The sequence below is a fragment of the Diplotaxodon limnothrissa genome, linkage group LG17, assembly GCF_057381915.1.
Source record: "Diplotaxodon limnothrissa isolate DT_005_m linkage group LG17, D_limnothrissa_male_GT1.1, whole genome shotgun sequence".
NCBI lineage: Eukaryota > Metazoa > Chordata > Actinopteri > Cichliformes > Cichlidae > Diplotaxodon > Diplotaxodon limnothrissa.
In genome coordinates this window covers 35,908,836-35,922,497 of record NC_140612.1, presented here as the reverse complement: position 1 = coordinate 35,922,497, position 13,662 = coordinate 35,908,836, and the positions used below count along the sequence as shown (strand labels likewise).

The 13,662-nt window shown below is 39.6% G+C and overlaps 1 protein-coding gene across 1 annotated transcript; it reads left to right on the top strand.

The window, feature by feature from the left end:
* The first annotated feature begins 6,480 nt into the window (after window positions 1-6,480).
* On the top strand, window positions 6,481-12,759 carry tmem209 (transmembrane protein 209). Its single transcript, XM_085376250.1, has 15 exons — window positions 6,481-6,516; window positions 6,816-6,976; window positions 7,067-7,125; window positions 7,614-7,745; window positions 7,901-8,130; window positions 8,220-8,424; window positions 10,109-10,284; window positions 10,411-10,482; window positions 10,584-10,680; window positions 10,817-10,942; window positions 11,125-11,222; window positions 11,555-11,669; window positions 11,799-11,896; window positions 12,314-12,387; window positions 12,593-12,759. Exons 2-15 carry the CDS (start codon window positions 6,837-6,839, stop codon window positions 12,645-12,647), a joined length of 1,677 nt encoding a protein of 558 aa, XP_085232376.1. The 5' UTR covers window positions 6,481-6,516; window positions 6,816-6,836; the 3' UTR covers window positions 12,648-12,759.
* The last annotated feature ends 903 nt before the right edge of the window (window positions 12,760-13,662 follow it).

Here is a 13,662-nt window from a genome sequence, read left to right as displayed (position 1 = left end):
GAGCAAGGGTGTCATGAGGCCAGGGGGCCAGAACTGGCCTGGCAAAGACTCAAATCTAGCCCAATGAGCGCTTTGGAAATTATAAGCAAGTACTTTTGAACTTTTAACTGTATTTTCATAACGTTTACAGCTTTTTCTTTGGATAAAGACCTCCCCTTTTTCCATTCATACTACACCCAAATGATATGTAACCGATAAAATGACAAAAGTTCCTGTTTATCCACTATAGAAATTTAAGTTTGCTTGTGTTTTTTTTCCATAGCTACCGTAATCGCATACAGTACAGTAATAGCTACCAGAGCTTTTTCTGTAATTTAACATATTCAACACTTTTTTTCTTATACTAAGACATCTCAGGGATTAAATGTTTAGCTAAATGTCTTTCCACTGATGGAAAGGGGGAATTTCAACTGGTCCAGCCCAAATAACATGTGTGTATGTGGCCTATGATATAACACTGGTTCAACATTGCTGTGTCAGAGTCCCATTTTTATCCATCCTTCTGCCATCTTAACTGCATATTTAATTCAGTGTCACGGAGGAGCTGGAGCTTATTTCACCTTTTACTGTGGAACCTCGGGGTGCACATCACATGTTGACAGTCTCTTTGCTCTCCGGTTACTTTGAAATGTTTTCCTCAGTTTTAAAGCGCTGGATTTAGATACAAATAATTTCCCTTATGTAAGTTAAAAAAATAATGGCTTTCCCGTGCACAGGTCTAAGGTGGCATGTACAATCATGCACTGAATGATTAAGCAACTCAAAAAATCTGCTGTTTGAACTTTTCTGAGCCTCGCGCATGGGCAGTTTGGTTGTGCAATCAGAAAATCTGTTCTAATCAATGGAATAAGGTGATGTTATCATTCTGCTTTGACACACAAGATTTCGATTGAGTGGAATTTATTCTCTTTGGTTTGTTATTTAACAACAACACGCTCAGTCTCGTCTTGTTTCAAGAACGAGCGGCTATTGATATAGTCATAAAAAATGAGAGAAATGAAATCTCAAATCTGCTACTGAACTAGTTAAGTAAATAAATTTATTTATATAGCACTTTTCACAGATAAAAATCACAACAAAACCAGAAATAAAAATTAAGTAATAATATAAAACAATAAGTTGAAAACATAAGACAACTAACCACTTTAGTTGTCATTAAAGTGGTTATTTAACTTCATTTGAACTTGCTGCACATTAATATGAGCTCAAGAATTCAGTTAGTCTCCTGATATATTTGTAACTATGAAAACGCTTTTGGCCATGACAGAAAATTGAGGATTTTTACTTTGCTGTTGCTTCTCTGTTGTAACTGTAGCCCTTCTGATGAGCCCTTTTCTCCCACCCTGACTGCTGAGAATCTTGTGCTAAAGGCCATTTGCTGCTCAGTGTTCACTCTGGACAAAAACCTTCTTAAGCCAAGCCCGAAGATGAACAGCACTCAATGATGACATCTACCTTCTCATTTGTAAGCTGTGCATTCTGAGTGTTTTATCTTACTGCTTTATGTATGAGCTGACAATACCAAGGTACTCCTTGCTTTTTTTCTGCCATTTAACTTTTATTTTTTGTAATAAATAATCAGCATTGTCAAGCAGTTTGTGCAGCTGTAGATTAGCATACTTGATTTCTCGCCAGTGTTAAACGGTTGTTTGCAAAACCATGCTTTTAAAGCAGTTTCCCAAGCACTCCTTAAGCAAGAAGCATCCCTTCAGAAGAAAGTATCTCTCTCTTTCTTCATGTTTTTTGCACCTAAATGTTCTTCAAAGACCACCTACTTCATATCTCATGGTACTCAGGAAGTTTTTGCCTTCTAATATCTTGAGGAATGCATTTATCAGGGAACCCTCAGCTTCATAAGAGGAAACTCTAGAAACATTCGTCTCTACTTCTACTATTTGCATGTTTATCCTTCCAACCTCCGCTGGCCTGCATGGAAACAGCCCCTTTCTCATTTTCTGTAATACCAAAACCACAAATTTACCCCCAAAAAGTAAACATTAGCGATATTGTATACAGTTAAAGGGGATTTGGAAAGCCCTGCAGAATGCACGCCAACTGAACCGTGCAGATAGGGGAGAATGGCATTGATTTCCACTAAAGCATGACAAACCCTCAACAAAAGGCGTTTGGTAGTGCAGTGTGTGAATTAGACCCAATAATTAGCCAAGTGCTGGTACTTTGCGCTTGATGGTTCAGCGGCACTCTAAAGATGGAAAACATGAAGCTACTACTGAAACTACTAAAGCTTCTGCCATAATGCATGTTTTCTTTCCTGAAGTACACAGGCAGATTCTAATCGGATTCCTGCACAGATTCCTTGGATCCATGGATCTATTTCAGTGTGAAATTTGTTGCCTATGTGTGCGTGAGATTTAACCCATAATAAAGAGGAAAGGGTTGTGAGGAATCATGTGGATTGTGTTTTATTTTTGGAAAGTGTGTTCCACATCCTTACCTCCTATACAATCAGTTTTTTGAATCTGAGGGACTAAAAAAACAAAACAAAAACAACTGCTCAAACATTGTTGTCCTCTGAACATCTTGTCACACAGGGCCACCATGGGCCCTTAGTAAACACACGCTTGAGAACAATTGGGTATATCCCTTACAATGTGGTGAAAAGCATGCTAAGCAAGATTTCAATTATGTAGTCACAAAAACAGAAAGATGAAAACAATAAAGAAAATAACACGTGGAAGAAAAATGAGGAAGGAAATTAGAATACAATCAGACAAGCAAGTTTAAGCTCAATATTAAGCCTGCTGATCTATTCCTGTTTGCGCAAGGCTACACATTCGTGCAGCGCATGGTGAGAGAATTCCTGCAAACGTTCGCGATGACTAGGCGCGATAAAGTTTATCAGCTGCAGTGAGATCAGTAGGGGACCACCAGGAAAGATTGCTGCCGCATGTTCAGACACAGAGCCCTCATCCGGGGACGGAAACGGAAGAAATGGGACTAACAGGGCACGCAATGATGCTGAGGTGTCCTCCTCAAACTGCAGAAAAACACAAGTGGAGCTCAACTTAAAAAACATGTTTTGAAAGAGCATGTGTTTGTGGCAAAGCAAGTTTATCAGCGTTAGTTCATCATTACTATTACAGCAGTGGGGGAAGCAGCTGCTTTACTTTATTGAAAGGAGTAATGCCACACCATAAAAAATCTTTAGTAAAACTCCTGCATTTAAATAGCTCGACAGTTGAAAAGCCTGCATCTGTGATGGCGTGAGATTGCATTCGTAAGCATGTTGTGGGTAACTTTCCCATCTGTGAAGGCCTCATTAATGCAGAATAATCTATACAGGTTTTGGAGCAACATATGCCGCCATGCTGATTGCATCTTTTTTTTCCGGGGAAGCTTTGTTTATTTCAAGACACAATGCCAAAACCACACTTTGCGTGCATTCTGACAACATGGCTCAAATGTAAAAGTTCATGTCCTAACAAATTCTCAAAGCATTCACCACATTCTGAGATGAAAAACAAAGAACACACTGAACTGTTGTAATCCTACGTCAAGAAGCATATGTGGCGTACAAATGCACTGATGTCCTCGCTGTCTGAAAGCTGACATAGTGTTGATAAAAGAAGCAGTGATGTAACACAGAACTATATGTAGCCCAGTTTATTAAACCATGTTGCTGGCATCATCTCAGTAAATCAGCATTTTCTGAAATACTCAGTCTGGCAACGACAATCGTGCGATGTTCACTTCAAAGTCACTTAAATCATCTTTTTTTCTACATTCTGCTGCTCAGGCTGATCTTCAGCAAATCATCTTGACTGAGACTACATTCCTGAAAGCACTGAGCTGCTACCATGTGACTGGCTGATAAGATATTTGAACAGTTGAACATGCGTTCTAGATAAAGTGGCTGGTCAGTGTATAGCGGGGGAAATAAATGCAATGCTTAATTTGCAATCTCAAACTGCATTTTGAGAGAAAAAAAGGTTTATTTATAGTCACACGTATCCGGGTTATTAAAGTGATGGATATGTGAGAATGTAATGAATAGTAATACAATTTTACTATGTAAGTAAAGGTAAAATATTGTATTTATTTTTCCATCACATTTACAGATGGACAAAAGTTAAAGCACAATCACCACATATGGCCTTTAGACATCACAGGAAAATCCAGGTCCTGTAGTCCACTACATTTTATACGTGTAGTAGGATATGTGCACTGTAGGTTCTGTATGTACAGTTTGTGATATAAAACTGTAGAATTCTAGATTAATAGATTCATTTCTAATCTGAAGTCCAATAGAAAATCAATTCTCAGATGAAACTCAGCAAACAACCAGGAAAACTACAGAAAAAGCACCAAAACTAGAAGCAAAACTACAACAATACTCTGACTAGTACTTCTACACTGTCTGTGTTTAGTCAACATGGAGATAAGCACCAACTCAACAGGCGAGGTAAGATTTTCTGAATATCAGAGACTGTTTTCTTAAAGTGTTTAGGACAGTCCAGTATTCTTTGATTGGTTCATCTTATCTCTGTACAAATGCAATTGTGTGATTGGATCAAAAAATAAAGTTTCCAGGGAGGGTCAGGATGAAAGAAGGGTGGGATGAGTTTTAATGACCCATACTGGTAGCCTCATGCTGAGCCTGATGGCCATTAGATCTACCTACACTCTAACAAAGGGGTGGGGAACTCCAGGTCTCAAGGACCGGTATCCTGTAGGTTTTATTTGTCCTTGATCCAACACACCTGATTTAAATGGCTAAATTACCTCCTCAACATATCTTGAAGTTCTCCACGGGCCTGGTAATAAACTAATCCTTTGATTCAGGTGTGCTGACCTCGGATGAGATCCAAAACCTGCAGATTTTAAGATATGTTCACACACTGTGTAATTTTGTTATGGTGTCAATGTGATGTTGTAGGTTGTCATATTGAAAAAGGTCTAGGTCTAGTATATTGTTGTAATGTTTGAGGATGCTCCATAAAAAAAACTTGTGGTGGAAATATAAAGTCTTTGCTAATTTTCATATTTGGTGTGATCTTCAAACCAAATCTGAAAATGATATATTGAAAACCTTAAATGCCAGACCACCTCCTCTACACACACACACACACACACACACACACACACCGTTTTCTCCAGATTCAGCTTCAGCTCACAGGCTGCTGCCTTGATTATTTCCTGTTACATTTTAGGATTAAAGCTTAAAGTCATCTTTTCCCCTTTACTGCTTTCAAGGTGATTTCCAGGTGACCAAGAAATAAGGTACCAAACCATGATGCCCCCTCCACCATAGTTCACACTGAGGATTTGTTGGCTTTCTTTCCTCAAAATACAGCTTTTATTTAATTTTTTCTGTTAACTTTTTTTTATTTGTATTTATCTATTTTCCATGTTGTTTGTATGTGCTCTTGAATTTTGAAAATTTGTTCAGTTTGTGTTTGATCTTGAGGCAAATGAGGCATGATTCACAAATATCAGTCTTTCTTAAACAGCAGACTATTAGTAAAGTGATGCTAAGAACATCTGATCCTAGGGGGAGTTTTTGAGAAGTCTGCATCGTGAACAATTAATCTGCCGCTCCCTTTAGGATCATCACAGTGAATCATCTATCTCCATCTCACCATGTTTTTTGTATCCCTTCAGTTACACCAACCTCTCTGCATGTCCTGCTTCACTACATCCAGGAATCTTCTCACCGTTTTTTCTCTTTTTCTTCTATTTGACAGCTCCATATTTAACACCCATTGTACAGTATATCCACTGTCCCTCCTTCGCACAAACATTTTCTGCCCTGCGTCTCTCACTCTGTCTCTTAACCGCTCATCCCTAGCTGTCCCTCTGATGTAGGGTAGACCAGGGTTGGTTGTCACACTTTTTACTCCTGCATGAATTGTTGATCACTGAAACATTTTAACATGACAGTATATGGTATGGGACTGATTGTCCCTATAGTTATTAATGGGGTTTCAAGCCTTTTGTAAACCTTCCCTTTCCTTTGGATGAGGTTTTTACACTCATCCACCTTCACCACCTCTGCTCCTTGCAGTTTCACTCTTACACCTGTCTCCCTCTCGTTCAAGATATTAAATACAAATAGAATAACTTTATAACTAATAGCTTCTGTTATTAGTTAATTCGGGTTGTGTTTGTCTTTTTGTGATTATGTGTCTGTCAAAATTAGACCTTAGTTTAAGCCATTAATACCTTATTTCAACTCTACGTGAATGAAAATGGTAAAACAAGATGGGCAACGCCCCCAGTTGGCCATATTAATATCACATGTTTCAATATTTATGACCTGAAACAAACTGTGACCTTCTAAGATTAAAGCGCAATCTACTACTTTAGTCTTACAGAAAATGAACAAATAATTAATTGTGTCTGCATTAATATATATAAGAATATAATAATATTTTATTTTTACTATTGAAATTTGAGCAGCTTTGATGCGTATATAGAAGGTACCGGAAGTGCACCCTACAACTTCCGGTGAAATACAAATCATGCAGCGCCGCATTTGTCATTCACTTTAGCGTGGTATGAATTTCTTAAATTCCCTGTGTTTTGTGTTTGTTTTGTGGTTGTATTAATGTTTGGTTCAAATGTTGTTACTTTTAACAATGAGAAGGGGCGCATAAAGTGTAACCAAGCCTCTAACTTAGAACTGTTTTAACTTGTAAGCTAGCTAACTTTAGCTAGCCCTTCCTGTTAGTATGCCGGGCTAACTAAACTATGCTATGGTACCCGTAGTCGCGAGCCAAGTACAGCTATTACTGTCACGCGGTTTTATTCCTTGCCGAGCCAGAGAACAGTTATTTCTTTATGCTTTCCCTCAGCCTGATCAGTGGGATAAAACCATGTTCACTCCGCCGAAGGAGGGGATGCCCAGCATGATAGACAGGGCGCTGAGGATGAGGAGGGAGGAGCAGGCTCGTCAGGTGGTCCTTGCCTGGGCTGTTCTAAACGTATCTCTTGCTGGCATGATTTACACTGAAATGTAAGTTACATACCTCAATGTTAAATAATGCTGTGTGCTTGGCGGTGTGGTTATGTACCCGTCTGGTTTTACTTTTTACTTTTCTATCAGGTCAGGCAAGCTGCTGAGCCGATACTACAACATTACCTACTGGCCTATCTGGTACATCGGTGAGGCTCCTCTACACTACTGCACAAACAGCAACGCAGACCTAATATACCGTATTAGGCTACGTATCAGAATTGTGTTTTGTTTCTCTGTTCAGAATAAGTCCTATTTATTCTCAGCTGTGCTTAAAGTAACATTTACAGTGTAGAAAAGTCTTAACTCATGCTTCACTTCATGTTTTGCTTCCAAGCAAACAGACTTTCTTGTAGGGTTATAATGTGTTCTTCTTATAGTTGTCCTGACTTTCTGAAATTCTTTCAGTTTTTCTTTGGACATTGGCTGCTTTTACAACAACTTTAAATTGTAACTTGAGAGACTTGTTTTTCATGCTGTATTTCCATTCGTTTGCACATGAGAGGAATTTTGCACGATACCATATATAATGCTAAAAAGACTCATGCCAGGAATACAGGGAAATGGCTTTTAATTTGCCACCTGCATGTTCATGCTCTGCTACAGTCTTTTATTTAGTTTTTTTCTTCTTTTACAGAACTGGTGCTTGCCTCCCTTTTTAGCCTCAATGCTCTTTTTGACTTCTGGAAGTATTTCAAATACACAATGGCTCCGTCCACAATTGCTGTAAGCCCTGAGCAGCATCACCTTCTGGGTCTGAGAAACACAAGTGAGGCGCAAATTTATGGTTTATATTTTTCCACACCTTTTATCCAGTTCTTGCTATGTTCAAGATCCTTTGTGGCAAGTAAAGTAGCAGAAAGGAAGCCCCATCCGATCTTTAGATGAACATATGAGCCAGAGTTGGGTTTTTTTGTTTTGCAGGTATTCAGGCATCTCCGCCCCAAAAGCCAGAAAAGAAGGAAGCTCCGGCTCCAGCCCAGTCATCTCCTTTGCAGGGCCAGAGCGTGCTCAGCTTTAGTCCCTCTCGTACAGCTTCCAGCAGCCCCAAGTTCTCCCCCAGCTGTGTTCCTGGATATAGCCCCACACTCAGCAACCCATCCCCAACAAACAGTGCAGGAGGCCCCTTTTCCCCTTCTGTGTCCTTTGGAAAGGTACTTTTAACCAGGAGTGACATGAGTACACGAGAAAAAAAGAAAACTGAACTCCATTTCCTTTCCATTAACGATTCTCCTTGTTTCAGGTGCTGAACTACAGTCCACCCTCTGGCTCCTCTCCTTATCCCACTACTATTGGGTCAGCAGAAGGCTCCAGCTTGAGGGCTCGTTACCGCACACCTCCCTCAGTGTTTAACTCCCCTGGAAGCAAGGAGGACTACATGGAGGATCTAAAAAGTCTGGAGAGGTTCCTGCGAACAGAGGAGGAAAGGAGTCATCGGAGCCAGCTTGGTAGGTAGCTAGCTAAAGTAGAGTAGATCACAGAGGAAATTGTAGGTTTCATTCACGATTTTTAAAGCATGAATGAATGAATACAATTAGGCAGTTGGGTTTATGCTAACAAGCAAGGTTTGAACTACAGCCTTGAAGGATAGTGCCTCTCTTGGACATTGTACAGATCCAAGAGTGGAAAATCCTTATTATTTGAAACTAGAGCTGGGCGATATGAGATTTTTTCATATCACGATATGTTTTTTCATTTCAGGCGATAACTATATCTATCACGATATAAGCCAAATAACTATATTTGTAAGATTTAAATGTGCTGTTGCTCACAAGTAAAATGTGAAATAATCAGCAGCTTGTTTTTATTTAAATATTTATTTCCCATAATAAGTTCAACAGGGTAGATGTACTTAAGGAACATGAGACTTTTTCAGATAAATAAAGGCAAATATTGCAAACTACACAAAAGGCAGCCGCTAAAGCGTTTAAGTTTCAAAATGAACAAACGAAACAGACTAAATTGTCAATTCCACTTGGAAACAAAATATTAATTCTAAAAATAAATCTTAGTTTGTTTTACAGAAGAACAGACAAAACTGACTAACTTTTGTCAATATCAAATAAACTGAGAACTAAAAGGAAATTCTCAATCTCTCCTTGTTGTATAGCTTAGCTTTTCAAACACTTTTAACAGTTACTTTAGTCTGACAAAAGCCGAATGACGAATTAGCGCTTCCAGTCAGAGACTGAGGCTACGTCCACACGTACACGGGTATTTTTGAAAACGGAGATTTTCCGTTTTCGTTTTAAAAAATAATCCCGTCCACACATAAAGGCAGAAATGAAGGAAAACACTGCTATGAACATGCCAAAGCAGCAGGTGACGCTAGATTCCTAACCGTGCAGAAATGTTGGCCAATCAGAAGTCTAGAAGCCTCGGTGGGAAAAAGTAAACAAAGCTGGGGCATAGAAGCAGAACAGAGTCGTATGTGTGGACGGACAGTAACTGTGTGTATATGTAAGCATTTAAACACTGCAGAGAGTAGAATTAACAGTAACAGTCTTGTAGAAATTCATTTCACCGAAACAATAACGTGGTGCACAGTGTGACGCATGCACCAGTTTATTGTATTTCCAGACTTGCTTTCGGCACAATTTACAGTGCACGCTACTCTGTTTTTTGTCAGACTTGAAATAGCCGAAATACCTTCACACTACGGAACTTCTATGGCTCTTCCGTTCGACAATCTCTCCGGCATTGGAACCATCATCTGTTTTCTCTTCGGTCACGCTCGGTTGATTTTTCTAGTCAGCACACTCATTTCCTCCATTACGCGCTGGCTCCATTACCCGCTGGCTGCTTCCCAAACAAACACACGTGCGGCGTGGCACTTGTGCTGTACGTAACAAGTCACGCGACGTGACGCTGCGGCTGCGATTGGTTCGGCTCTGCGCTACTTAATTTGGATTGGCTGACCTTTTTTATTTTTTTATTTTAAGAGGACAAGAGCGGCGAGGTCTATCGCGATAGCTTAATTTCTCTATCGAGTAAAAGTTATATCGCGATACATATCGTTATCGTTCTATCGCCCAGCTCTATTTGAAACTTTGGCTATAGTTAGCATGAGTATCCCCCATTCTAACATAGTAGGTCACTTCTGATGTCATGATGGCGTCATTCCCTGTGTAGGAAGTCCAGAGTCTGTGTCTCCAAGTCACAGTCCTACGTTTTGGAACTACAACCGTTCGGTGGGAGATTATGCGCAGAGCCTGAGGAAGTTCCTTTACCAGCCTGCATGCCGCTCTCAGGCGCCTTCTGCCCACAAGGATGAGACGGACCTGGGCTCCAAACAGGCTGCAGAGGAGGTCTGTGTGTCAGTATTTGTTTTTTGGGCGGGGTTTATCAGTTGAAAGATTAGCCTTTTTTTGTCTCTTCTTTAAACTATAGTTGGCTCTTTTGAAAATGTTTTCTATCTCCTTTCTGATACGTAGGTGTGGGCGAGAATCACAACCAGTCGCCCGGTTTTGGATCGCATTGATGGCTGGACAGCCAAGCTTAGAAATGTGAGTAGGGCTTCACTTGATTATCTATATATTTAATGAATTCCAGGTGTCCAGAAATATTTGATCTGAATTTAAAAAATTTTTTTTATGTGTGTCTGCAGTGGATCAGTGATACTATCTTGGTCCCCTTGGTCAAAGAAATAGACTCAGTTAATAGCTTGCTCAGGAGAATGGGCTGCCCAGAGCTCCAGATAGGAGGTAAACTTCTAAAATCTGCTATTGACTGATGAGTAGTAAGGAGTTGCCTCAAAATATTTCCAAATCAATTGAAATTGACACTCTGTAGGCACTGTTATGCCAGCTACTTTACCTTTTCACTTTTTTTCTCCACCAGAGGCCAGCATAAGCAGTCTGAAACAGGCAGCAGTGACCAAAGCCTCCTCCATCCCTACTTTGAACTCTATTGTCCAATACTTGGATATCACACCCAACCAGGAGTATCTAGTGGACCGGATAAAGGGTGCGTTTAATATTAAAGCATATAGGCATTAATTGATATATATATATATATATATAAGTCCTGTATACCTGCATCAAACTAAATAAAATGTGTTATTTTCAGCCATGAAAAATGAACACTGTGGACCTGTGATTGGACTTCACTGCATATGTGCTGTGTGTTTTATTTCTTCTTTGTGTCAGAGCTGGCTCACAGCGGTTGTATGAGCTCCTTTCGCTGGAACGGTGGTGGTGACCTGAAGAACAGGAAATGGGATACAGACCTTCCTACTGACTGTGCTGTGAGTGTACATGACCACACCCAGCGATATCCACACAGACATAATGAGCAGCAATTATTTATTTATTATGTGCATTTAATAAATGTCACATGTGAGTATACTCAAAATGTGTTTAAATTGCTCCAGTGTTCAGTTCTCATCATATAAATGATTTTTTTAATGCTTCTAAAGGACAAGGATGGGGTGTGAATGAGCTAAAAAGTAAATGTCAGTAGCAAAGGTTGGAATAATTACCGTAATTGTTCTACTCGTCAGATCAAAGCGACCTTGCTCTTTTACTGCACACGCTGTGGCTCAGTTGTGTCACAATAACTACGTGTCTGTCTCCTCAGATCCTCATGCATGTGTTTTGCACATACCTGGACTCCAGGCTGCCTCCGCACCCAAAGTACCCAGATGGGAAGACTTTCACTTCTCAACATTTTAGCCACACCCCGGACAAACCTGGTGAGCACAACATTAGATAGGATTTGAAGAATAGTACTTAAAGACTTAAGATGGCCACTGTTTGATCCTCCTTGAAATCCAGCATTGCTTTTTTTTTCTTTTGTGTCACCTTTTTGTATTAACTCATAGATGTTACCAAGGAGAACCTCTTCTGCATTCATCAAAGCAGCACCACTCCTCCTCACTACCAGCTCATCTACCAAGGACATGTCTACAGTCTTCCCAAGGTTCTCACTCCTTTTTATTTTCTTCTTTTTTTTTAGGAATGCACCAGTTGTAAAATTGTTGACCATTTGTAGGCAGTGTTTAAATTAACAATGTAGCCAATAATTTTGCGGTTGTTACATATTCCTCTGTTTTCCCAAGGAAACATTAAAATCTCCTTCATGGAGGATAACTTAAAATACTAATGCCATTATCACATTATCAAATGTTGGGATGCTGAATAAAATGATTTGCAAATCAAAAACCCATGTTTTATTCATAAAAGAATAACTCTTGTTACTTTAAATCCATGGGCCTTCCTCGTCCTAGAGAAAGAGCCAGCATGTAACGGGCGTATCGTTCAGTAACATTTGAGGTTTTCTTGCTTGTTTGTAACACTTTATTGCGCTGATGTGAACCTATGTTGATTTCGGTTACAGGGCAGGAACAACCTGTTCCACACAATCCTCATGTTCCTCTATGTTATTAAGACCAAGGAGTCAGGGATGCTGGGGTGAGTGTTTCTCTTTATTCAAAGCTAGTTGGATTTTAATCTCCAACGTGAACAGAGCCATTAGAAAGAATCATGAAATGATTCATTTTCCCGATAGAAATGATGCACTAAAGTTCAGATTTAAGATAGACTTTTATTTATTTTAAGTGACTACTTTGACCTTGTCTTGTGTACTGTGGTTAAATTGTTCTCATATTCTCCTCAGGAGAGTGAATCTGGGCCTCTCAGGTGTGAACATCCTGTGGATATTTGAGGACTGAGGCGTCATCCTCAAATATTAAGTTACAAGGGAACTCCAAGTGGATTTGAGGACATGTGTGTCCCCTTTCTGGTGGACATGAGCAAAAAAAAAAACACAACAGCAAACAAACAGCACACAAGACTTCAGTTAGAGTAGATGCATGTTCTTTGAACATTTTGATGATTGACAGCCTGCTGTGTTTTCATTTGCATTTTTAGAGACATGTTTCTTTTTCACCACAGAGTGCTTATGATACAACAAAGAGCTGTATTTTTTAACAGTGTTTGGAGTTTCTGATTTTTTACTTTAAGAATGTACCCGCATGGCAGCCTTGTAAATAATATACCTCAGATTTATCTGGTGGACAGCAAGGGCTCAGACCCATCAGCTTGAATGTAAATAGCAACTTTTTGTCGCTTTCCCCGCCTGTCCTGTTGTAGTTTAGAATGCAATAATCGGATTATTCCTGGCATGCGCTTGAATTACTGGGGAGGGGAAAAAAAGACCAGTGGATATTGCAGCTATGCTGAAAGCAGTTGTACGTATATGTACAGCTGCGGAAATGCTGCACATACATGTACAACAGTTGAACTATGTGTGATGGAGAGATGAAAAGCCTTCAAGTCACCAACGTCTGTTTCTGTGAATATTTCTTTTCCTTAGATTTTATACCACCCTCTACATGTTTGTTTGTTTTCGATAAAGCTGTTTTACAAGTGTCAAACGAGACTTGGAAATTAAATTGAAATATTAATTATAGAAAACACTTGTTTCTTCATTTCCTTGAACTGTACGCAGTGTGCTTGAGATCTGTTTTTTTTGGGGTTTTTTTAAAAATATCTTAGGCATCCACTTGGTGGCAGTGCAGCTCCTTATTTGTGATTTGACCTTCGTCTTGTACCCGTCTTATGTACCACCGCATTATGTGATGCAGTATATTGACTAGAGTATTGATAAATACTCTGGTACACACAGAGTGTAATAGCGCAGCCTGCTCTTGCTTACTTTGACAAAACAAGTAAAATGGTAAATGG